The sequence below is a fragment of the Amblyomma maculatum genome, chromosome 10, assembly GCF_055883805.1.
Source record: "Amblyomma maculatum isolate TAMU_Amacu chromosome 10, ASM5588380v1, whole genome shotgun sequence".
Classification (NCBI taxonomy): Eukaryota; Metazoa; Arthropoda; class Arachnida; order Ixodida; family Ixodidae; genus Amblyomma; species Amblyomma maculatum.
In genome coordinates this window covers 54,539,864-54,566,129 of record NC_139353.1, presented here as the reverse complement: position 1 = coordinate 54,566,129, position 26,266 = coordinate 54,539,864, and the positions used below count along the sequence as shown (strand labels likewise).

General features: G+C 46.3%; 1 protein-coding gene across 1 annotated transcript in view; it reads left to right on the top strand.

The window, feature by feature from the left end:
* The window catches only part of LOC146176496 (uncharacterized), a 74,100-nt gene that overhangs the window by 43,085 nt on the left and 4,749 nt on the right, over positions 1-26,266 (top strand). The window contains exons 2-4 of the mRNA XM_084580980.1: positions 8,131-8,274; positions 11,001-11,102; positions 12,723-12,824. Of these exons, the coding sequence (XP_084437106.1) occupies positions 8,131-8,274; positions 11,001-11,102; positions 12,723-12,824 (348 nt within the window). The remainder of the gene's footprint in view (positions 1-8,130; positions 8,275-11,000; positions 11,103-12,722; positions 12,825-26,266) is intronic.

The window sequence follows — 26,266 nt, the reverse complement described above, 5'->3', positions numbered from 1 at the left end:
CCCGTACTGCTAGTATAACGGGCTTACTCATGGGTACACAGCCGTTAGCAATGACATTATCTCGCAGACCGTCAAATGTAAATGTAAAGCTCCGCCTTTGGATCCTAGAGTTTCGGATTCCATTGTCATGTCAGCTTTTTATCACAAAAGGGGTTGCACGATGGAATTCTGGGCAGTTCATCCGGCGATCCAATGCAGTTGCCCGCGTTCAAACCATTGGCAGCTAGTGCACGCTAGGAAATTCTAATTTTGTCGTGACGTCCCAGAACCCCCAGCAAGTCATTGACCGGCCTTGGCACCTCTTTGTAGTACCTCTTGGAGGCTTGTCCGTCATTTGTCGCTTACAATACCATAAACGCTGAGGCGTGTATGGTATTGTACAATACCATAAACCATAATACAATACCATAAACACCGTTCTGGATGTTCTCCAGAACGGGGTCTTGAACGTTGTCGAGTCAGAGGGTTTCGTTCGGGGCTGTGGCATACAAGTACTGGACTGACTGTAGCAGTTCAGGACTCAGCATGGAATGGGAATACATGACACTGACAAACTAATCATGTTCTTCAAGCCTTTTCCTTAAAAAAATGCTCATAAGCCTTACTCATTGACGATACAGTGTGGCCTTGTAAGACGCTATCGGAGCAAATATTATCGTGCTGTACGTTCTCGAAAAACATTTTATGTAGCGCTTTTCTTAACCAATAACCTTGTAGTGTTACCAGCTGGCAGACCGTCCACTTCATTTCATTAATTCAAACTTTGCAGTAGGCTGCTTTATGTCGTGAACTCGTAGAAAAGAGAATAGCTGTCTGATCAGACAATCCTACATGTCAGCGCTCCATCGCCCAGGACACACCGCTAGCGAAAGATTTGTCTATTTCAGGAGCTAAAGGAAGCACGCAGCGTATACCAGCTGTGGAGAGGCTGTCCAAAAATGAAGCGCCAAGACACATAATGGGAGAATTCAAAATCAAATTTGGTTCTACACATTCCAATATGAATACTTCTAGCGATATACAACCGAAAATCTCAGCACAGATCAAGTGCTCAAATCATGCTGGAAGAGCCCTGTTCATACAATACCCGAAACTGTAGGAGGCACTCAATGTCGATGTCGCAAAACACCATTCAATGGGTACCTTTTCAAGGGGCGTAGTCGACCAAAGAGTTCAAGGTCACTTCTCGGCAGTCATCGTGTTTGAATGTGGAGGCGAGACTGAAGAGGGAGCGGTACTTTGGGTTTTCAGCAACATAATGGCACCACCACAAATACGATGTCCAGCGATTCTCAAACCACAGTTCGAAATTTTGCAGGCCCGTCCCATCTCACACCTGACACCCATAGAACAAGAGTGCCCAGAATTCTTCCCGACTATTGCAGCAGGTAATCTGGAGGCAGTTGCAAACTGGCTCTTTGGCTAATGCCTACGAGTGTTCACTTATATACCCAGATTGTTTTTCCTTTAAATTCAAGCTCTAAGACGAGATTTTACACACATTCTGAGCGACTGATCCGGGTTAAAGCCTAGGGCGGAACTCCATCTAAACAACGTTTGGACTGGGAGGCTGCGTTGTCCAGCTCGGACCCCACGGTACAACTGCGACCCGTAACCGGGGTTTTAGAGGCAGTCGAAAGTGACGAGCTCCTTTCCAGCTCACGGGTCCGAGGAGAAGTATCCCACCAGTGCTTCAGCACAGAAAGCAAAATCAGGATTGCCAAGTGCTCCTCTCTTTTCGTCGCCGCATTGCAAGCCTTGCTCTTTTTCACAAGTCTTTTCATTCATATTTGAATCAAGCATCCTACATCAAAGCCGAAGCGCATATATCGCTCCGCACTAGTCATCCGCTTGAAGTTCCACGCCCAAAATTGCAAACTACTACCTTTTCTTCACTCTTTTCTCGAGCAGCTGCAGACTAGAACGGCTTTCCCTTAGCCATCGTAGTCATCGCATAGTTATCTGCTTTTCAAGAAGGTGTAACCGAACATCTTAAATGTTAATTAATCATTGCTGTTAGTATTTCAGGTGTCTTTCCACACCTTATGTAACATCCCCTGTAATGTGGGCCGTTAAGGAATACAAACTGGACTGAACTGAACTGAATACAACAAATTTCATTGAACGGAGGAAAATAAATTACAACGAAATACCAAAATAATTGAACTGCGCATCTTAGTCACAGTTCCTTTCGCGCCATAAAACCCCATATACCTGAGAAAAATAAAAGTGTCTATGTCACTCCCTCCGTGGTCTCGCAACTCTAAATGTTTAGCTTGTGCTAGGGCAGGAAACTCCGTCAGCTGCTAGCGGCAAGCTGGCACGAATATATTTAACGACTGGCACGTCTAATGGTTTTTATCTGAAGTTTACATGTGCAATTTTACGAGCAAAGAAGCATTGGAAGAACAGTAAACAAAGAAACCAGAGTCGCGCTTGATATCCTCCAATCTATTTTTTAATCTTTTCATAGCTTCAGAGCTTGCGACTTCATCAATCGGGTCAGTAAGCAGTCCAGGAGGGGAAAGGAAGACCGCAGCACTGGAATAAAATTTGACACCTGATTACTTTATACAACTAATTGCCCCCTTCAGAACACCGATGAATGTACCGCGTCCGCTAATTGTTCTTTAACACATCGGATTGACCACCGATGCCGGCCGTGCTCAAAAGTAAGCGCATCCAACACAGAACACCTACGGCAGTCTCGAACAGCCTATAGTAAATTTCGCTTGGCTATTTTAATTCCAGAGAAACCTAACTTCCTCGTACTGAAAACGAATTTAAAACTTTATCTGCCAACAAACTTGGACACGAAATATTTAACATTAATCATTACAGAGTTTGAAATCGCTATTTCGAGGTGATAAGTGCAAATAGACCAGACTGTGAGCTGGCGTAACAGCTTTTTGATGTTGCAAATTCTTCGAAGAAACAGTATGTCAGCGACTGCAGCGGTACCGCACCTGGTACTCTATCCCCCACCTCCCCCCTTTTTTTTTGCGGCACTCGTATGTTTTACACAGCTGGCGAATGCAAATCAGGCACTGCTGTGAAACCTGTTTGCATGTTAGAACTTTCAACAATTCCTGGGAAATTCTGCTATTTCGGCTGCTGTTTTTCGGCTGCTGCATTAATTGGATGACCTATATTTTTATCGATATTTATTGCCTCAAGGCATCAGTAGGGTATGAGATAAAGGATGAATAAATTATTAACTGGATGGAAAATGGTTGGCTGATTTTATGATGTCCAGCAGTGAGCGATGATGAGGTCCCTGCGTCCAAGCGATATATCAGGCAGGATTTGTTGCTGAAAGGCCAGCTATCGTCAGGTGCCGGATTCGTGTTGGTTTCAGTGCTGGGCAGTCCCACAAGTGGTGAATGTCGGCTTCAACATTTTCGTTTTTACAGAGCGGGCACCCTGGGTGTTTTTACAGGCGTTTTTGCGTACTACGGCCATTGATTGACAAGCCCCTAATCTAGAAGCGGGTGAAATACTACTCCTACCGCGAGACAAAGAGAGCGGGAAAGCGGACGAAGTAAGGGCACTTCAGTTTAATAAACTTGCTCCGTGTTACCTCGCGTGTGTTGGTGCTGGCCAGAGCTGCAAACGTATACAAGTGCGCATGTCTGGCTATTACATTCCGACAGAGAAGTAAGGAAAAAGAAAAGAAAAAGTGAAACAAAGACAAATGTGTAGCAGCCCGGTTTCCCGGGCGGCTGACATGACCTTACGCCACCTCCAGACACTGGCTGTCGCGACGGGCACAATCGGTCTTCCAAGATGGAGGGGGTCTGCGTGGCGAGAGCTAGCGTGAATGGGATCGTCGACCCCTACCTTACCAGGCGACCGCTGTGAGCGCGCCATTATCCGTACGGACGCAGTATCCGGGCCGTGCGTCTCATTGTTTCCTCTTGGTGTGGAAACCAAAGGATGTCACCCGCCACCTGTAGAGCATGCTCTGGCACACCCCCGAGTAAGGCTGGTGTAGTATGTCTGTTGTTCGGTCGCAAGGTTGTTCTTATACCTGTCAGTGGGACAGAAAACGCCATCGATGCCCTGAAAAGGCTTTACAGCAATGTGGAGAGGGGGAATGTGCTAGGGGAAATTTTTTTGGCGTCGTCGGCTCCCAAGATCGGCACTGAAACGCTGCCTTTCTGTATTCGCCCATAACCTTGGGCGTGAGTCGTGCTCGTTGCGTGGAAAAGCAGCCGACCTTGCACTATTTGCTAATAGTCAAATAAATGAGCTATTAATGCTTGTAATTAATTTTGCTCCTCAAACGAACGATGGTCGCTACTGATTGGGCCATATTCAGCGTTTCGGCCTTCGAAGGGCAGTGATGTTGTGGTAAAATTTTAATATCAAACAGATACACGATAGGCGCCAACCTATCCGCCCAGACGTAAAGCTGGAGTCTTTGGACCCGGGTGGTACTGGTAATAACGTCTCTTGGCAGTCGTGGTCCCTGTGAATTTCTAGTCTTCTTAATCAAAGTATTGTACTGTGAAAACTGTCTGATCATAGTTGTTGGCTGTCCGCTCTGCTTGTTTTTCTATATAATAATACTGCTCTCTTTTTGGCAGTTTTTATCTGTTACTTCTCGGTTCCAATTTGTGATATGCCAGTGAAATCGCATTTTGTGACTCTTTTCTAGAGTGCAGTACCCACTGACGTCATCTGAGTCACATTATTAAACAGCTAACGTATAAATAAGCAGAACGTGACCAGCATAGCGCAAGCAATAAAAAAAAAATCTCTCCTTTCTATCTCTAGCTTTAGTTATTGCTGACAGAATCCAGCTTTTCATAGAGTCAAAATGAATTTTTAGACACAATAATCGAATCGGGCAACAAGCCTTTCAGTTCGTAAATTTGAGAGGATTCTAAGGATGGCATTTAAACACGGGATCAAGGAAGCCATAGAGTTCCTTACACTAACTAGAGGGAAAGCTGAGGACGCTGCACCTCAGCCACCATGGGCGCGCTAGGAATCATGGGCCGGTGTGCTACTTGTTGCGGGACAGTCGGTTTTTCTCGGGTACGTGGAGTGGCGTTACTGCGATGTTTCTCTTTCGTCATCATCATCATTTGAAGGTACGTACATAGACAACGAAAGCCATAGTAGCGAAGGCGCAAAAGCAGACGTCGCCAATAAATGGTTTTTGTTTCCCGAAATGCCACTAAAAACTTCCTTAAGTGATTGGACAACCATAAATATTTTCATAACGTTTTTATACTTCAAAGTTTACCTATTAAGTGCGAAATATTGGTATTTGTGCTACTCAAAACTAAGCCAATAGGAGAAAGGGCCATCGCTTATATTGGATAAATCTCACACTGGCATTCTGTTTCTCTCTCTTTTTGCAATTTATAGTCACAATATTCAATCTGAGGACATTATTTACGGTAAAACAACGTTTATCTTTGCATTAGTTTTGGCCAAAAGTTGTAGTTCTGCACTCGGTAGCTCACCGGCCCATGATGCTTTGAGCGCCCATGGTGGCTGAACTGGACGTCTGGAAACTCCATGTAAACTCCCATAGACGGCAGAACAGCTATCCCTCTAGGTAGGAGTAAGAAACTCTATGAAGGAAGCACAGAAGGTTATCGTCATCGCCAGAGACAATGCTCCCACTGTGAACGAATGTTTGTGATCGGAATTCTACTAACACTAAATTCGGCAAACACATGCGTGCACAGGAAACAAAGTTGACGAAACGCGAGCGAAACGTGATCAGGCTTCCCGTTTAATATGCATATCTTAAAATTGATTTCGGTTAATCTACGTGCTTTATTATTTAAAATTGAGCGAAAGAAAATAATTTGCAGATTTTTCTCTCGTCAGTCTCGAGTCCTGTGCCCGTCGTTTTATATTAACGCATTTTATTATCACTAGAAGCGATGAACCAATCGTCATTCAGTAATTTGTATTACACAAGCTTTAATTTCGACGCCGCGTGGCACTAAACAAATCACAACATTAAGCACTTAGGTAAGCGCATTTATACATAACGTGGTACGGCCCTTGTTATCACTCTACCCTGAAATGTCTTTCCACATGTTTTTGGCGGTGGCGTGGTTGCTTCGATGTAAAAAAAAACTGCATCTATTCTTGACGCTGTGTTACAATTAATGAAAAAAAAAAATGAACTGCGCCTAAATCTTCTTGATATGTCACGTAGTGGTGACGAGGGCGACGACACAAATGAAGGGTCGATGATTGCACTAAAGAAACCCTTTATTTGGGCTGACTTGCGCCCGCAAAAGAACTAAGCAACTCGGCGGCGGCGATAGAAACAAACGTGCTCGTCGATCGTCGAACAAACAATGCCCATCACACTCGTCAACGCTCAATTTAAAGGCTGCACAGAACAATCTAGATAACGTCGCAAAGAGCTACCAGCACGGGCTGGAACATTGTGGAAAGACACCCGAGTGGCCGGAACCTTCGAGACAGATCTCGGTGCATCTTGTGCTACAGCGAAACTGATAAAGGTGTGACTCGCGACATCGAGCATTAACAAACAAAGATTACGGAACTGATACGCGATCCAGAATCAGAGTGATAAGCCTGTATGCCGGCGGCTGTTAAAAAACAACAAATACTGTTTTGAAGGTTTCGCGGCAATATATTTTTTTTATTAAAAGCCTCGCCGATAAGTTGAAGTTGGTCGTGGAGGCTATTATCTTCCAGAAATCGGAGCAGGATCTGCCTTTTTGCTTTGTTCGTTAGTTACAAGTTTACTCTATCGAAAAAGTCTACAGAAAGGTTTCTGTTGTTACGACAGAATTTCTGCGCGGTTTTTGACGGGAAACCTGTTGTTACAGCAAAACGTTCTCTAGCAACATCAGCAATTTCTTTAGTTATGACACAAACGTGTTACAGAACTACAAACAACAGAAATATACTACAGAAAAACTACAGAACTACAGAAAAGCACTACAGAACTACAGAAAAATCTGACGTTTACGACAGAACTACAAAATATTTTGTCGTATTTTTTACACATTTCTTTAGTTTTTTTCGACTGGGCAGTTTTTCTTAAAGTGTAGCCTGTGTTCAACCTAGTTTATTCGCCTGGTTTTCGACATCTGCGTTGCAAGGCACGCTCATACCCCTTAAGTGGCTTCCAAGAAACAATTAGAGCATGTACTCAGCAGTGCGTTTTCTTGAGAGCTCCATCGGTGCGTCATCGACGGAGTAATGAGCGCACCACCACTGATATTTTAAGTTATTCCTCCCGCATTATAGTTCGGTTATGAATAGGAAATCAGAACAGAAAGAGCGGTGCGGGGATTAAAATGGTAGCATGTCGAGGAGCCACTTAAGGTTGGTACTTGGCGTGCACGAGCGCTTGCTTTCTTCTGGTCGATATTCTCAGCGTCTTCTTGTATGCAAAGAATATGAATGCGTTTGAGTATTTTCTTCTTTAAAATATGTATCTGTTGGGTAACGGTGTTTTTCTAACAGTTCTGGCTTGTTTAATATCCGCTAGAGTGTTGCTGTAAATATGAGCACCTTTTCGAGGCGGTATGGCCCTGCTGAGAAACTCTACAGTGGTGTAGCGACCTCATGCATGTTTTGTCGGAAAGTATTATACAGACATCCCACATTTTCATGCAGCACCTCATGTTTTGTACGCTATTTTGATGGTGAATTGTCACATTTGTATAAGAAAACTAAGTTGCTTTGGATTACAGAGCTTCCTTCAGTGTGGAGTATTTTTTAAGCGTATGGTGCACATGTCTATAAAACCCATTAATCCAAGTGCGTCTCGCGATCTAGAGGATACTCCTCTTTCGATAAATAGGGTAATGATTCACGCAGAATAACAATTATTTTTTGCTAGAATGTTTGCAACCACTTCTGCTGTTGATCTGGAAACAAATAAGCACAATATAATGGAACTGGAAGCTCCGGAATGTTGCGGTCTTTATCTTGGTGACTAGAGTGCAACTATTTGACTGTTTGTTGAGAAATGGCCACACGTGGCGAGCAATTTTAGTTTGGTTACCCCGTGCTTGAAATTACGAGTGTGCATAAGTATGCATCATAATAGGGTATATTTACTAAAGGGAAAATGCTTTGTTTCCGACTGTTCAAAACTATGAATGACACACGCAGAGCCCAATACATATTGCCCGAGTTTCGAGTGCCCGACGGATCTGGGATGCAGCGTCACGCGAGAGCCTTACACGGGGTGTCCGTACTGCGACTGCGGACACATCAACAGCGCTACAAGCGACAGCGATCAACAGAGAAAACCAAGTAAGCGCCACAACTGCGAGTATGCATGCATGCATCCATGCATGTATGTATGTATGTATGTATGTATGTATGTATGTATGTATGTATGTATGTATGTATGTATGTATGTATGTATGTATGTATGTATGTATGTATGTATGTATGTATGTATGTATGTATGTATGTATGTATGTATGTATGTATGTATGTATGTATGTATGTATGTATGTATGTATGTATGTACGTACGTATGTATGTATGTATGTATGTATGTATGTATGTATGTACGTATGTGTGCATGCATGTATGTATGTATGTATGTATGTATGTATGTATGTATGTATGTATGTATGTATGTATGTATGTATGTATGTATGTATGTATGTATGTATGTATGTATGTATGTATGTATGTATGTATGTATGTATGTATGTATGTATGTATGTATGTATGTATGTAATGAGATGCCGCCAAACCACGGTTTAATGAGTCGTGACGCTTTTCCTCGCTGTCTAACTACCAACCAGTTTTCTTTTTTATAAGATTGACCTGATGCTTATAAAAGAGATTCTCATTAAACACGGCTAAAGTTTTTATGGCATATTTGTGCGTTGTTGCAGTTTGTCATCCGTAGTAGTCGGCCGGGATATTACAAGCTTGCCGGGTTGATATTTGGTTAAAGGGCTTATTTGCTTGGTCCATCGACATGGATACGCAGACGATAAGGCTTAACTCAGAGTCCGACACCATTGTTTGAAAAGAAATAAATTTAATTTTATCTGCGAACACGTGGTTCGCGACTTTTTGTCATGTAGCCAATTTTTTGAAGCAACATTTACGGTTAAGTAATTGACACTCAGTCATAACCAATACACAATAAACGAATTTACGCTCTGCATAAGCGATTATTATCTTAAGCCGTGAATTACTTTTTTCCTTTCAGTTCTGGGATTAGCCGAACCCTTGCGAATACTTTCTTGTGGCTGGTGCGGGAGCTAATAGCACCTCCGTTGCTTCGCACTAATCCGCGCGGATATTGTTCGTTATCGCGAAAGAAATGGAAAGGCAGTAGCCGCGGCTTGTAAATTAAATCTGACTATCTTACTTGGTGTTCTATTTCCGGATGGAAGCAGTCTGGCTGTTGTTCAAAAAGGTTCGCGTCTGTATATAAAGAAATTGTCCCCTTGAAGCGCTAAGGAACTCACTAAACACTTCGCCAGCTTTTCCGTTAGTCGGAGCAATTCCTTCTTAACGCTTTCTTCATTCTTTTTTTTTTTTTTGCCGATTTGCAGCACATAGTGGATGTAAATCGCAGCTTGCCTTTAGGCTCTACTTGTGAGAAAATTCGGACTTAGACTCGCTTTCTTGCAAAAAGAAATTCTTGTATCGGTTATTAAACCACTGTTACTGTGTAACTGCATATGTAATCCCAGCAATATATTTAGTCATCATGGAAAACACAAGGAAACAAGGCCATTTTGACGCAACGCAGAAATATTAAGTCTTGCATAATTAAAAATGCCCATACATGTAATATTTCGCGCATCTATTTTTTCGGCACTTGTTAAAATGCTGGGAGTGTCCGAAGTAATTCTGCATCTAAAAGCGCAGCTTCCTGTTGGTCGTTTGGCGGGTTACCGACGTTAGTATCATAGTAGAGCAATTCATAACGTGCACACAAACAGGATCTATTCACGTGACTCACGCAGTGATTTGGATTCTCTTTTAGAAGATGGAAGTCAGATAAGTGAAATCTACTGTGCCTTTTTTTTTTTTTTTTACATTAATATCAGGTCGACATATTCCGCTCGAATTCTCCAATTCATCTTGTTTGTTTCAGAATTAGTTGCGTTTTCACCGAGAATATATCAGGTCACTTCCGCTGGCGCCTCTAACAACTTGCTACTTGTGACGTTGACAAATACAGACACTACCTAGAGGGAGTCTTATATACAAATCTTCATTGACCAGTATGTGGTACCCGTGCCAAATCAGTGGTGCGTACATATGAGAGACAACAATTCGGCTAAATAAAGTATAATGCATACTCTTAATCTTGAAACAAAATCTTGAATGAATAGAAACTGAGCACAAAAACACTGTCTCAAATGCTCAATACAATATAGTTACCACTTAAATGGCATAAAATATATAATCATTATTTCTCATGGAATAATAATTGAGAAGAGCTGCGCTACGTCAACGCATTAGCTCAAGGGTTTTTTCTTTTGTGGCATTAATTTGTAGTGAGACATATTCGACCATGTTCTCCTGAAGCATGACGATGGTATGAATTAAGATCGAGGTCGAATGCCGTGCCTAGTCCTTAAGACGGCACTGTAACAATTGTGATGTGGAAAATTGTCGTTTCGAAACCTGTAGTCAAACGGGGTTCGGAATTCATAAAAGTATTGCACAGTTTGTAGGGATAATTGTTAGAAAGTACGCAGGAAGCTCGTTAAGTAGAACAGTGCAGAAAACATCCTCGATATTATATTTTCAAATCTACCGGAAAAATAATGCTGTGGGTGAATCAAGCCTTTGTCGGATCTTTCATTTATTTTTATTTTTTTTTGTTCAATGCAATCTGCATTATGTTATACATTCCCCTGTTGAGAGCACTTACACTACTAAAGGAATGTAAATATGGTTTTCTAACTAGCCATGCGAACATTTCTCCGCGATTTTGGTCTGAAGTATCCTGACACCGTGTCTTTATCCTTTCATTCATCATCGCCACGAGCCAGTAGTCATAGAAGACGTCTTAGAGTGTCCCAGGCTGCGGTGTCCGTCAGAGCACGGCTGTTACGTCTTACAGAGGAGAGGGAAGTGCCCTTACTGCAAATGCGGTGAGTACTTCAGATTCATGACACTTATTCTGCCCATTTCCAGGTCTTTTTTACTGCTAGGAGTAACTGCTTTCACAGGGGAATATCATTGCTTGAATATGACCAGCAGTCAAGGCCAACTGGTCTGCTTTTTAATAAAGGACACTCATAATAAAACCATTGAAACTGAAGTCTGGATTGGCGAGAGCAGCTGTTCCTATTGCAGATGTCGATGATCTGAGTGGAGAATCGTCAGCAAGCGGCTCATTACAAGATTTCACATTGCGTATGTGTGTCGTACAGAGACCGGAAATGTTGACAGCAATGCTTGAGAGTGTGGCTTGGACGATGAACGGCGCCAATGATAAATGGGGTCCTAGACGTTTTCGCCATTGTTTTATTGTTTCATAGCACCCACCGCGTAGCGTGGATGCTCGCCACCAGGAGCGTTCAACTACTTTAATCTCTAGCTTGCATTCCACACAAACAGCTATCAGCTGGCACAAGCATCTTGCTATCAAGGTACCTCCCTATGAGCTAGCCAAGCTACTGCTGCTCGCCAGGTATCGACTTTGATGAGAAGGAATCCGCGAATGCGTCAACACTATAAATTGCACACCGAACATTAGTGTAACGGCAACTAAGGTCCCATACATTTTTGGAGTGAATAAAGATGAAAAATGCAACGGAACATTTTTGTCTTTTTGGTGGTTCAATGGAGCACCAAGTTGGGAAAAAATTATGCCAGTCTCAGTAATTGAAGTACCTGGCCTGCAATTCCACATAATCGATACCGCACCGGACGCCGTACATTCTGTTCGCACGCAGTAACATCAGTTATGCTCTAGCTGCGTCAGGCAACAGCGTGGTCACTCGAAAGAGCTTTATGTCGGATGTAAATCTGCAATGCTGCTGTTTCCGGCCAAAACTATCTCCTATAAACAGTACACTGACCCGAACATTTTTCAGCAGTGCAGTGCCATATTGTTCACACTCAGCACAACCCTTAACTATCGCGAGGAGGACTACCACTAAATTTATTTATCATGCAAAAAAAAAAGGATTCAAAAACAAAGAAATTTAAGCAGCAGAAAACATAGAAAACTTTCCTCCCTCATTCGCTCTCACACAGGTATACATTCTGTGCACTATCGCAAGATCATGCCATCTTGACTGCGGCTTCACATTTTTGTAGCTACTTTCTTATGGACTTTGAACTGGCTGACTCACCAAGATGTCGAGTTTTTATCCCAATAAATTTTCAGGGCTCTGTTATCAAACGTGGTAATACTTTCACTGGAACTCAGGAATGCTAGTCAGGTAATCAGAAGTGGCTTTTTATATTTTTCGCTGCTTTTTGTTTCACTGTCCTATTTCTCTGTTCATGTGTCCTCACTCTGCGCCTACCCCTGTAACAGTGGCAATAATGTCTGAGAGGTGCAGGCATGTGGGAAAAATATATAACAGCCGTCACTTTTCGCGGGCTGACTTCGCAAAATCTATTTGTTAACCTTCGCATTTTTCTTAACCGTTCAGTGTCTGCTCAGGTTTTGTGCTCACGAAATCACTCCTGTCTTTTTATGTTGCCCACTCTGCCAGTGCGTAATGTTTTTCTGCTTTCATTTGCGTTTCCTCTTGCAGCTTTGGTGACCGGCAACAAGTGCCCTCCGATCGGGAACTGTCCGGAGGAGTATGGATGCCTCGTTCGCCAAAGGACAGGAAAATGCCCCTACTGCAAATGCGGTACGTCTTGGTAATTTTGCGGCAGTGGCGTCACACATCCCAAGGCCGGGTAAACATACAAGCCCGCCGCCGTAACGGTTTCTAGTGGACGGTGGGTGCCTCCGACCACATACCCAGAAAAATACTGTCTTGGACAGATGTCGGCGAGAAGGCAGACCGTGTTTAACAAGCTATCACATAGTGACGTTGGAAACAATCCGGCGTGCACGATTTTACCCATGACCAGTGTAAACTGGCGGGCATTTTCATTTTACTCTGTTCACTTCTGGCCTCCAACACACAAGAGAATACAGGCAAGATGGGCACATTGCGGGATTTAAAAAGGACATGGCAGTGCGACTCGAATAACGATACTGAATGCTGTATGAATTACATTCTCATTATATCCCTGCTCGGGTGTCTTCATTTGACCTTGCGAGCACTAACCTCGTTTCGGTTATGAAAATTAGCGTGCTCCGCCGCAGTAGCTGTGCGCTTGGAACGCACGACTGTTGAGGGCGAAGGTACCGTCCTTGCCTCGTCAGGCCGGTTGCCATGGAGCCTAAATTCCCGTGTACAGCATATCTGTCCATATTAAAGATACCTAGTGAGGGAAAATAGTGAAAATAGCAACCACGTATGATCACTTCCCCCTTTGCTGATGTCGCTTCGGTATGAACATAAAAACGATAATAACTTACTCGATCGTAACCACATTTTAAGATAATCAGGGTTACTACTCAAACATCATTGTGGAGGCTCGGGGTGTACTTGGCCAAGGGTCAACTGCAGTGTTTTTCTCTTGGGAGTCTGCACTTTGGTTTCGGAGATCACAGAAGAGGAGAGATCATCTGCCACCAGGCCCCCGTAACACGCTGTCACAAACCCCCGCCTTTACGGTCAAAAAAGGTGCGGAATCTCCTTTACGATTACTCGTCGTTCCTCTATGAGGGTTGTAAACACATTTAAAAGTTAGGCCGGTCAACCCGTGAAGCACGTGTGTCGGTGTGTGATTGAGGAATAAGTACAAATAGGTCACTTTCTTTTACAAACAATTGAAGGTTTATAAATAGCAGACCAAAATTACACTGATAATAATAGAGTACAATGAAAGAGAATACAACGCCACGACAAAATATTGATAAAGACGAAGAAATAAATGATAAGCGACAAAAAAAAAATAACCCGACAATGAACAAAACACTGTGATAAAAATATGAAGACTATAAAGATAATAAAGCAGGTATTTCAGATATTATAAGTATGAGCAAAAGTTACATAAGAACACAGCGTAAAATACTACTAAGTCAGGTCAAAAGTTAACAAAGCGAAAATAATGTTCGATTGAACAACAGTCCGTGGCGAATGAAATTCTCACGTCTTCTTGTTTGCTGAGGCGTCGAAGGCTGTGTTGCTCGGTAGCGGCGGCCGTACAGGTGCAGAGGACGATGCGTCGATCGCGGGCCCGAAGAACACAATACGCTTTCGGAGCACCGCGGAGTGGCCGGAAGTTTGAATCTTCCCAAACGCACTGGTGAGGGCGGCTGCTGTCGGTTATTTTATACCCTCGGCCAACTATGCAGCAGCCGCGTCAAGGACAGGCGGTCACTGCCCCATCGGCTTGTCGAATCTTGTCCAGAGGAGCGACGGAGTCCCGTGAATTTCGCTCTATATTCCAGCCATAAGCTCCCGCATCTTCCGCTGTATAATAGGTGAGGCAGCTTGTGACACTGCCCCCCACTGAAGAATATTGCCTCGGAATATTCTAGAACTCCACAAGCGCCGAGAACGATGTTATTACGCCCCTATAGAGGGGTGCAGTAGATTGGGTCCGTTCAGTGCACTGAAGATCGTTCGTCACTCACTACCGTTCATGACGCGCACCATATACGCACTGATCTGAACCCGCACACACCACAACACTGTAGTTCTTCAGTCATGTCTTGCGCACATGTCACAAGTCACGGATCACTGATAACAATCAAGTGCACATATATACAGGCACATCGTGTACGATTTTCATTACACAATCAACACAATGCAGCTATGCAGTAGTGCAAGCTTAACAACTATTCCAGCCGGCTCATGTAGTCTGCTCCCACGTTCTCGCTGCCTTTAATATGCTCGACACGGAAGTTGTATTCCTGAAGCTTAACACTCCAGCGAAGAACGCGGCTGTTTGCAGATTTTGTTTCTTTTATGAACTTCAAAGGCTGGTGATCCGTCTGAACGAGAAACCTTCTCCCGTAGAGGAAGACTTGAAATTTCTCGATTCCCCAAACGAGCGCTAAAGCCTCTTTCTCAGTGGTTGAATAGGCTACCTCTCGAGGGAGCAACTTGCGGCTCGCATAGGCAACTGGGTGCAGGATTCCGTCATGCGATTGAAGCAGAACGGCTCCAACACCTCTATCAGAAGCATCTGTTCGCAGGACGAATTCCCGGTCAAAGTCTGGCAATTTCAGAATTGGTGCCTCAGCCAGTTTTTCCCGCAAGTTCTTGAAAGCCCGTTCTTGCTCGGGGCCCCAGCTCACGACTGAAGGTTGACCTTTCCGTGTTAGATCTGACAGAGGACAGGTTAGGTCAGCATAGTTCGGGATGAAATCACGGTAATAACCCGTGAGTCCTAAGAAGGATCGGACCTGCTTCTTTGTTGTCGGCCGTGAAGCTTCTTGTATCTTCTGTAGGGTCTTGGTGAGGGGTGACAATTCTCCGGACGCAATTTGGTGGCCCAGGAATGCGACGGTTTCCATTCCGATCTCGCATTTCAGCGGTTTGATGGTGAGACCAGCCGCTTCAATTCGAGCAAAGACCTCGTACAATGTTTGGAAATGCTGTTCCCATGTCGCACTGGCAATGAGAACATCGTCGAAGTAGTACGCCACGTCGGGAATATCGGCCAAGATGTTCCGCATCAGCTTCGTAAAAATGGCTGGCGCCGTCTTAATACCGAAGGGCATATATCGGAATTGAAAGCGCCCCGTGCGAACCGTGAAAGCAGTCATCGCCTTTGAATCGGGTGACAACGGTACTTGCCAGTATCCCTTGGATAAGTCCAGCTTGGAAAAGAATTTCTTGCGGCCTACCGAGGCGATAAGGTCGTCCGCACGTGGTAAGGGCTCGGCGTCGTCTGCGATGACTTCGTTTAACTTCCGAAAGTCAATGCATAGCCGATGCGTCCCGTCGGGCTTGCGTACGGCGATCACAGGGGAATTGTAGGGCGACTCCGATGGCTCAATGATGTCTAATCGGAGCAAGTCGTCCACTTCTGATGCAATTGCCTGTCTCAAAGCGTACGGTAGCGGATATTGTTTTACATTTATCGGCCGGTCGCTCTGTAACTTCAGTTGGCACTCGATTAGCGTGGTCTTTCCCGGAAGGTCCGAAAATATACCTTCGTACTGTTGCAGAAGTTTCTTGGCTTCATTCTGCTGTACGTGGCTCAATCTCTCGGAAATGTGTACATCCCCGATAGACTGTGTCTGGGAGGGCTTAGGAAGCTCAATCTATCCAGCGTCTGTGTCTTCTTCTGCCGATATTACTGCACCGACAGCTGCAACAATGGTGTCGTCTTTCCTTTGCTGGTATCTCTTCAGCATATTGATGTGGAATATTTTTGTGGCATGGCCCAAATCCACTTCATAGTCGACATCGCCCCTGCGGCTGATGACCGAAAAGGGACCCTTCCATTGCATGAGCAGCTTATTGTGCTCTGTGGGAAGAAGAATAAGAACCTTCTCTCCCGGTTTGAGTGAGCGTTTGCGGCTCTTGATGTTGTAGTAGCGGCTGTAACGCTCTCCTGCGCGCTCTAGCTCTTCGTGGGCAAGTTTACAGGTATTTTCCAGTCTGTCCCGTAGAGCAAGCACATACTCGTACGTCGTTCGCAACTCGTTAGGGATGGTTGCATTCGTCAAAAGCTCTCTAAGTACAGCCAGGGGTCCACGCACATTTCGCCCATATAACAGTTCGAATGGGGAAAAGCCGAGGCTTTCTTGGGGCACTTCCCTGTATGCAAACAAAAGTGGAGCCAGGTAGCGATCCCAATCGGTTGGTCTCTCTTGACACATGCGTTTGAGCATTTGTTTAAGCGTGCCGTTAAACCGTTCGACTAGGCCGTTCGCTATCGGGTGGTAGGGAGAGGTATGCAGCTGTTTTACTGACAACAGACGGCTAACCTCCTTCATTACTTCGGACGTAAAATTCGTGCCCCTGTCACTGAGGACCTCTCTGGGCACTCCTACACGGGAAAACATTTCGACAAGTGCTTCGGCTACCCTTTCGGTCTCGACGCTAGGAAGTGCGACTGCATCAGGGTACCGAGTGGCATAGTCCACCATGGTCAGGATGTACCGATTGCCTTGAGCGGACTTCGGGTTGAGTGGACCAACGATGTCGATCGCCATCCTCTGAAACGGTGTCTCAATGACGGGCACTCGAACCAAAGGCGCTCGTGTGGTGTGACCCTTCGGAGTTGTGCGTTGGCACAGATCGCAAGAGGCAACGAACCGCTTAGCGTCAGCCTGCATTGCTGGCCAGAAGAATTCTGTCTGAAGCTTCAGTAGGGTTTTCTTCGCGCCTTGGTGGCCTCCCATCAACCCATCATGTGCCAGCTTGAGAATAGCTGATCTGTACTTTTGGGGCACCACAACTTGAGTGTACTCCCCGCCCGACTCGGCGACGTATTTCCTTTGAAGGACGCCGTTAGCAATGAAAAACTGGTGGCTACCCTTTCCTTTCTTCGCTTGCGGCGGGCCTACGCGATCGAAACACGAGCGTAGGGTCGCGTCATTCTCTTGCTCTTGAACCAACTCTTCGCGGCATACACTAGGGAAGCCTTGCAGGACTTTAAGCTTTTTCAGCGTTTTATCCTTGGACGCCTGCGCTCTAGTCACTACCGGACAAGCTTCAGCGGCATCCGAAATGGGTGCGGGGCTCTCGGTGTCAGGCGGTAGCTCTTCAACTTTTACTGCAGTGGACTTCGTAGCCTCGCTTTCTGTTGTCTTGTGCCAGTTCGGATCGGGGTCGTCTGCTGGCCTAGCACCTTCCACATTTCCCAGCACCAAATCGTACAAGGGATTCTCCATACACTTAGCGAGAAGTCGTCCCTGAAAGTACGGGGTGTCGACATCGACCCAAGCTTCTGGGAGCATTAGGACTGAGCGGTCAAGTAGGTAAACTGGAGACTTCGTATCGGTGATATCTTCTTTCCGTACTAAGTCCTTTCTTACCACCACCGTGTTACAGCCTGTGTCTCTCAGGACTCGGACTGTCTGGCCTCCGATCATGCCGGCTACGACAGGTAAGCATTCCCTGACGGCGCATTCTTTACTGGTGAACCCAGCGTTGATGACGGGGATCTTCCCTCCATCCTTAAGTTCGAGGTATCCGTTCTCAACACATACTGCAGCGGACTCCCGATTTTCTTCTCTCAGTTTCGGGGCCCCATTTACCCAGCATCTCCAGCTTGGATGACCTGGTTTTCCGCATTTGTGGCATTTCTTGGGCGGTCCCGATCCGTCGGATGGGGCGGCCCGGCAATTTTCGGGGCGGTGTCCCGTGCGTGAACAAATAAAACATTTCTTTTCATCGCTGCTCTTCGCATCCGATGATTGAAGCAAAGTTTCCCTTCTCTCGGTCGTCTTGGAGACGGCGTTTTCTGCCTTATTCTTCGGGGTGCTTCGCTTTCCGAAGTTTGACCAGCCATGGGCCTCCACATACTTTTCTGCCCTTGCTACTGTTTCAGAGAAGGATGTGTCCTTCTTTTCTTTCAAAAACATTTGTAGCGGAGTGGCGCAGTTAGAAAGGAACTGTTCCTTTAGAATCAGGTCAAAGAGATCTGCGTACTCTTTCTTTGTGTCCGACAGCTCTATCCATCTGTCTAGGAAGTTCTGAAGACGCGTCACGAACTGTGAACACGTTTCCTCGTTCCGGGGACTAGCAGACCTGAATTTTTCTCTGAACCCTTCCTCTGTCATACGGAAGCGAATCATGAGTGCCTGCCGGAGCTTGTTGTAGTCCAAGCACTCGGACGCAGACATGCGACTAAAAACGCTGAGCGCTTCGCCGCTTAAACATAGACTAAGGGCTGTAGCCCACTGGTCGCGAGGCCAATTCTGACTCTCAGCGACGCGCTCGAAACGCATGAGGTAAGCGTCAAGGTCGTCTCTGCCCTCATTAAAAACCGGCATCAGCTTGTGCGGGCTTATGCGTTCGGGCCGAGCAGCTTGACTCTCCCCCGTTTCTGACCTTGTCTCTCCGGTGCTGTTAGCGTCAGTTGCCGGATTATTAGGTAGGTCTCGTCGGAGCATCAGTAACTCCTTTTCTTTTTCCATCTCCGCTATCCGGAGTTGGGCTTTCTGCGACTCTATTTCCTTTTCTTTCTCCATCTCCGCCATCCGGAGTTTAGATTCTAGTTCTGCCTCCTCTTTCCGCCGCGTATGTTCCTCATTGCGTTCTTCTCTGCGACGAGCTCGCTCCTGATCTACCCATTTGAGCAGCTCTTGACCCTCAAAGCCAAAAGTTCGGCCATACTCAACAAGCCGTTCTAACTCTGCATCAGCCATGTTAGGTGGAAAGCGTTATGCAGTGCTAGGATACAACACTAAAAAAATTGCACCTACTCCTCTCTCCCTCACCGACACTTGGTTGACCAGTCCTGTCGCGGACGCCAATTATGTCACAAACCCCCGCCTTTACAGTCAAAAGAGGTGCGGGATCTCCTTTACGATTACTCGTCGTTCCTCTATGAGGGTTGTGAACACATTTAAAAGTTAGGCCGGTCAACCCGTGAAGCACGTGTGTCGGTGTGTGATTGAGGAATAAGTACAAATAGGTCACTTTCTTTTACAAACAATTGAAGGTTTATAAATAGCAGACCAAAATTACACTGATAATAATAGAGTACAATGCAAGAGAATACAACGCCACGACAAGATATTGATAAAGACGAAGAAATAAATGATAAGAGACAAAAAAAAAATAACCCGACAATGAACAAAACACTGTGATAAAAATATGAAGACTATAAAGATAATAAAGCAGGTATTTCAGATATTATAAGTATGAGCAAAAGTTGCATAAGAACACAGCGTAAAATACTACTAAGTCAGGTCAAAAGTTAACAAAGCGAAAATAATGTTCGATTGAACAACAGTCCGTGGCGAATGAAATTCTCACGTCTTCTTGTTTGCTGAGGCGTCGAAGGCTGTGTTGCTCGGTAGCGGCGGCCGTACAGGTGCAGAGGACGATGCGTCGATCGCGGGCCCGAAGAACACAATACGCTTTCGGAGCACCGCGGAGTGGCCGGAAGTTTGAATCTTCCCAAACGCACTGGTGAGGGCGGCTGCTGTCGGTTATTTTATACCCTCGGCCGACTATGCAGCAGCCGCGTCAAGGACAGGCGGTCACTGCCCCATCGGCTTGTCGAATCTTGTCCAGAGGAGCGACGGAGTCCCGTGAATTTCGCTCTATATTCCAGCCATAAGCTCCCGCATCTTCCGCTGTATAATAGGTGAGGCAGCTTGTGACACACGCATACTTTTCCACTTCTGGGACGAAACCATTGCTAGACGTTTTTTTTTTTTTTTTTTAATATAAAGAAGTTGCTTTCCTAGAAGGGAGGCTGGCTGTGCACTACGAGTGCTCGAAGATCAGAATAGCGCACGAACGAGCGATATTTATTAATATAATACAATTAATAATACATTTATGATCATTGTCTACGGTTCAGTGATAAAAAAAGAAAAAGGGGAAATTTCACCATATCTTCATTTCCTACTGATGCTGAAGTGTTGTGAGCCGTTATATGCACTAATGTTCCCGAAAGAAGACAAAATGGGGAAGTTAATATTTATTAAGGGCAATAAAACGTTTCTATTAGAGCTCACGAAGTTATAATTAGAAGAAGCTCTTCGTGATATTGGTACAGAGTTGTGAAGGAAATGTATTAGCATGTAAAGAGGCAAACATAATTCCCATTATAGGCACCGTGTAAAATTGAGCACTAGGAGATATCACCACTGTAACTACAGGATAATCCCTTAAAAGTCGTCGAAAGGAAGAAAATATGAAATATTTATTATATTTATAATGCTCATAATCGGACAGCGTGAAAGGAGTACAGGCTCAAAACAGATTTGAATGCGAAGTTGTACCACTTCTTTTGGAGCAAGACGCACAAGCGTTGAGCAAATGATCACGCTTCTTTTCTTTGCTGTTCAAAATGTTGTGCTCTTCGTTCCTGCAAAATTATCCCCCTGTTACGAACCGGGCGACCAAGGACAGAGGTTCAAAAAATTCGACAAAAAATTTTCTTGAATGGCACAACAGAGAAAAGCATTTATCGGTCATGACGAAAGCGCCAGTCGATGGCAGCACGCAACTTCACGGGCAAGAGGGTCGAGGTCGTGAAGGGCGGGAGACCAACGCCTCAGGCGAGCTGCTTTCAACGAGGCATCCCAAGCAGCGGAGACCACCTGACCAAACAACTTTTCAAATAGCGCTCCGGAAGCCCGAAGACGCACGCCTGCTCTAATCGGTCACCATGAAGAACTCCACACACTAAGAGCGCCCAGTGGCGACCGGAATCCTGCCGCTGCACGCTGGCGCGAAGTGCGGAAGAACCGAAACATTTTTTTTCCTCTTTGTTTTCATCCTTCGTATTGACCCTCCAGTGATGGTCGTCGCATGACGCACCCTCCGTGTCCAGAAATTGTACCGCGCGGAACGGGCCCGTGGGTGAAAAAGAAATTGGCCCCTGCCATTTGACTAGCTTGAACACCTTGCCGAGGCGGTGGAATTGCGGTTATTAGGGTATTTTTGGACGCCAGTGCAGTCTAAAAATATATACGAAAGCAAGGAAGCGGCATACGGACCTAGAGCGCGAAGCACCGTCCACACTGCGTTGCGGCTAGATGCGAAATTTCTTCTTTTTGAAAGTTTTCTATTTCAGGCCCCGGACAGCGCTCGCGTTGAAAATGTGCTCAGATACTGCCGCGTTGGTGCGGTGGCATTGACGTTCAGCTAGCAATCCAAAGACCGGTCGTTCAGCCTAGGCCGCGCTGGGCATCTTCAAATGCCACGGGCATAACGCTTTGTTGACTTTGTGCCCATTGGTGTCACAGCCCTTGCTCAGTGAAATCCCCCTCTCATCCATCTGCATAACTTTCAGCCGCCTCTGCAACGTCTGCATTACCTTGGATCACGCTAAATTAACCTTAACTACTATTAGTTATCCTACCTACGCTTACCATTCCTTTTTGACCTCAGGTACAGTATAGTAGCTGACGGTTGTTTTACACAAACCCATTTTTCATTGTCTCCCGACGTTATCTTGATCACTTTGTTGCTTTCTCATTTAATATGGATGAAATTTCTTTCATATTCCGTATTTTCCGTGGTCCACACTGCTGTCTTGCTGCTTCCTAATGTTACAAGTACCGTTCCACATAATTTGGACTCGCGTGCCTCGATTTCGTAGAGGAGAAATAGTGCGTGCAGAAAGAATATATTTCTTTTTCTGTTCCTATAAGTTTCATGCAGCGCACTCTTTTACGAATTCTGATATAGGTATTTCAAGAATATTCCTGAAGGAATATTGTCACGTAGTGGTGACGAGGTCGACGACACAAATGAAGGGGTCGATAATTGCACTAAAGAAACTCTTTATTTGGGCTGACATGCGCCCGCAAAAGAACTAAGCAACTCGGCGGCGGCGATAGCAACAAACGTGCTCGTCGATCGTCGAACAAAGAATGCCCGTCACACTCGGCAACGCTCAATTTAAAGGCTGCACAGAACAATCTAGATAACGTCGCAAGCAGCTACCAGCACGGGCTGGAACATTGTGGAAAGACAAGCGAGTGGCCGGAACCTTCGAGACAGATCTCGGTGCGTCTTGCGCTAGCGCTACAACAAAACTGATAAAGGTGTGACTCGCGACATCGAGCAGTAACAAACAAAGATTACGGAACTGACACGCGGTCCAGAATCAGAGTGATAAGCCCGTATGCCGGCGGCTGTTAAAAAACAACAAATACTGTTTTGAAGGTTTCGCGGCATTACTCCCCCCTTAAAAAAACAAACATCGCCTCGATGTTCCAAAACAAAGCAACTTAAACATAAACACCACACTTTAACGCGCGTAATATGGCTTCAGTCGTACAACATGTACAATTTCTGGGCGTGCGCGTCGCCGTTGTGATGCTGACATTCCGTCGGGAATGACTTCATAGTCCAGTGGGCCGACGCGGCGAATGATTTTGTACGGCCCAAAGTATCGACGCAACAACTTTTCACTTAATCCGCGACGGCGAACAGGTGTCCAAACCCACACTTGGTCTCCTGGATTGTACTCTGCGTGGCGTCGTCGTAAGTTGTATCGTCGGCTGTCGGTGCGCTGTTGGTCTTTAATACGCAGCCGTGCGAGTCGTCGGGCTTCCTCTGCACGCTGCAGGTAGGCGGCGACGTCGAGGTTGTCCTCGTTGGTTACGTGCGGTAGCATTGCGTCGAGCGTCGTCGTGGGCTCCCTACCGTACACAAGCTTGAACGGAGTAGCTCTTGTCGTCTCCTGGACTGCCGTGTTATACGCGAAGATCACGTACGGCAAGATGGCGTCCCAGGTCTTGTGTTCAGCGTCGACGTACATAGCGATCATGTCAGCGATCGTTTTGTTCAGGCGCTCCGTAAGGCCATTGGTCTGGGGATGGTACGCAGTTGTTCGTCGATGGCTTGTGTGACTGTATTCCAGGATGGCTTGCGTCAACTCTGCCGTAAACGCCGTTCCCCTGTCCGTGATGAGCACTTCTGGGGCGCCGTGTCGCAAGAGAATTTGTTCGACAAAAAATTTGGCGACTTCTGCCGCGGTACCATTTGGTAGTGCTCTTGCTTCGGCGTAACGGGTAAGGTAGTCAGTGGCCACGATGATCCACTTGTTACCCATAGAAGAAGATGGAAAGGGGCCAAGGAGATCCATCCCAATTTGTTGAAAGGGCAGGATTGGTGGCGGAATCGGGTTTAGTAGTCCTGCTGGTCTGATCGGCGGCGTCTTGCGTCGTTGGCACTCACGACACGTTTTCACGTAGTGGGCAACTTCGGCAGGCAGTCGCGGCCAGTAGTACTTCTCCTGGATTCGATGCAACGTGCGCGCAAGTCCGAGGTGGCCTGCTGTGGGCTCATCGTGCAACGCCTGCAGAATTTCTTGCCGGAGGGTTTTAGGCACTACGAGAAGCTGCGCGGTCTTGTTGGGTGCGAAGTTCTTCTTCACGAGGAGGCCATTGCTTAACGCGAACGATGATAAATGTCGCCTGAACACACCAGGAGGGGAAGCGGTCTTTCCTTCCAAGTAATCGGCTAGCGCTTTCAGTTCAGGGTCTGATCGCTGTTGTTCTGCGAAACTGCTGGCACTTACCGGTCCCAAAAAGGCGTCGTCGTCATCGTCCTTCGTAGGAGCGTTGACGGGAGCGCGGGACAAGCAGTCTGCGTCGGAATGCTTCCGGCCCGACTTATAGACTACAGTCATGTCAAATTCTTGAAGTCGTAGGCTCCATCTGGCAAGGCGGCCGGAAGGACCTTTCAAATTAGCCAGCCAACAGAGCGCGTGATGGTCGCTTACCACCTTGAATGGTCGGCCGTATAGGTATGGACGAAACTTAGAAGTAGCCCAGATGATCGCAAGGCACTCCTTCTCGGTCGTCGAGTAATTGACTTCGGCTTTTGTGAGAGACCTGCTAGCGTAGGCGATTACTTTTTCCTGTCCGGCAGTCTTCTGGACGAGAATGGCTCCTAGGCCTACACTGCTCGCGTCGGTGTGAATTTCGGTCTCGGCGTTTTCATCAAAGTGGCCAAGTACAGGAGGGCATTGCAGGCGGCGCTTAAGTTCGTTGAAGGCTTCTCCTTGCGGCGCTTCCCATTTAAAATGTACGTCAGCCTTTGTAAGCTGCGTCAACGGTTCGGCGATCCGCGAAAAGTTTCTGACAAATCGTCGATAATAAGCGCACAGCCCAGGGAATCGGCGAACAGCTTTCTTGTCGGCAGGCGGTGGGAATTGTGCGATTGCAGCTGTTTTCTCCGGGTCTGGGCGAATACCGTCCTTGCTAACGATGTGACCTAGGAACCGGAGTTCTTCGTAGGCGAAGTGACACTTCTCTGCTTTTAGCGTTAGTCCCGATGACTTGATGGCTTCCAGCACTGTCTGTAGTCGTTTTAGGTGGGCTTCAAAGTTTGACGAGAAGACAACAACGTCGTCCAAATACACCAAACAAATTTGCCACTTCAAGCCTGCCAGGACTGTGTCCATTACTCGTTGAAACGTGGCTGGTGCGGAGCAGAGCCCAAATGGCATCACCTTGAACTCATAAAGGCCGTCCGGTGTGATGAATGCGGTCTTTTCGCGATCTCTTTCGTCGACCTCAATTTGCCAATATCCGCTCTTCAGGTCCATCGATGAGAAGTACCTTGCATTGCAGAGCTGGTCAAGAGTGTCGTCGATGCGGGGAAGCGGGTAGACATCCTTCTTCGTTATGCTATTCAAGCGGCGATAATCAACGCAGAAGCGAAGTGTGCTGTCTTTCTTCTTGACCAAAACGACTGGTGCCGCCCAGGGGCTGTTCGATGGCTGGATTACGTCATCACGCAGCATTTCCTCAACTTGATCGCGAATGGCCTGGCGTTCTCGCGGCGATACACGATAAGGGCTTTGGCGCAGAGGTCGGGCGTGTTCGTCCGTTATTATGCGATGCTTGGCCAGTGGTGTTTGTCGTACCTTCGATGACGATGAGAAGCACTCCCCGTAGCTTCGAAGCAGACTGAGAATCTGGTCTTTCCTGTTGTGGGTCAATGCCGGGTTGATGTCAAATGTGGGCTGACGGAATAGGTCCGGTGCGTCTTCCAGCGTTTGGTCGTGGAGGGAGAATACATCTTTGAGGTCGGCTAATTCGTCGAGAAAAGCGATCGTCGTGCCCTTGTTGAGATGCCGGTATTCTTGGGTGAAGTTTGTTACCAGCACCTGAGCTTGACCTCTCCGGAATTTCGCGATGCCTCTTGCGATGCCGACACCTCGTTCTAAGAGCAATTGGATATTTCCTTCGACGATGCCTTCAGCGGTTTCAATGTTTGCGCTACCTACGCAGACTGCGATGCTTGATCGGGGCGGGACGGTCAATTCTTCATCGAGGACGTTTAGAGCGATGTGTTGCATCGACGTCGTCGTAGCAGGAATGGCTTTGTCTGCAGAGAGCTTGATGAGCTTGGATCGCAGGTCGATGATAGCCCTATGTTCATTTAGGAAGTCTATACCTAAAATCACGTCGCGGGAGCACTGCTGCAAGACCACAAAGCTGGTGGGGTAAGTACGCCCATTTACGGTTATTCTTGCAGTGCATCGTCCCGATGGAGTAATCAGGTTGCCACCTGCAGTGCGAATCAGCGGGCCATTCCAAGCGGTGGTAACTTTTCTGAGCTGAGAGGCT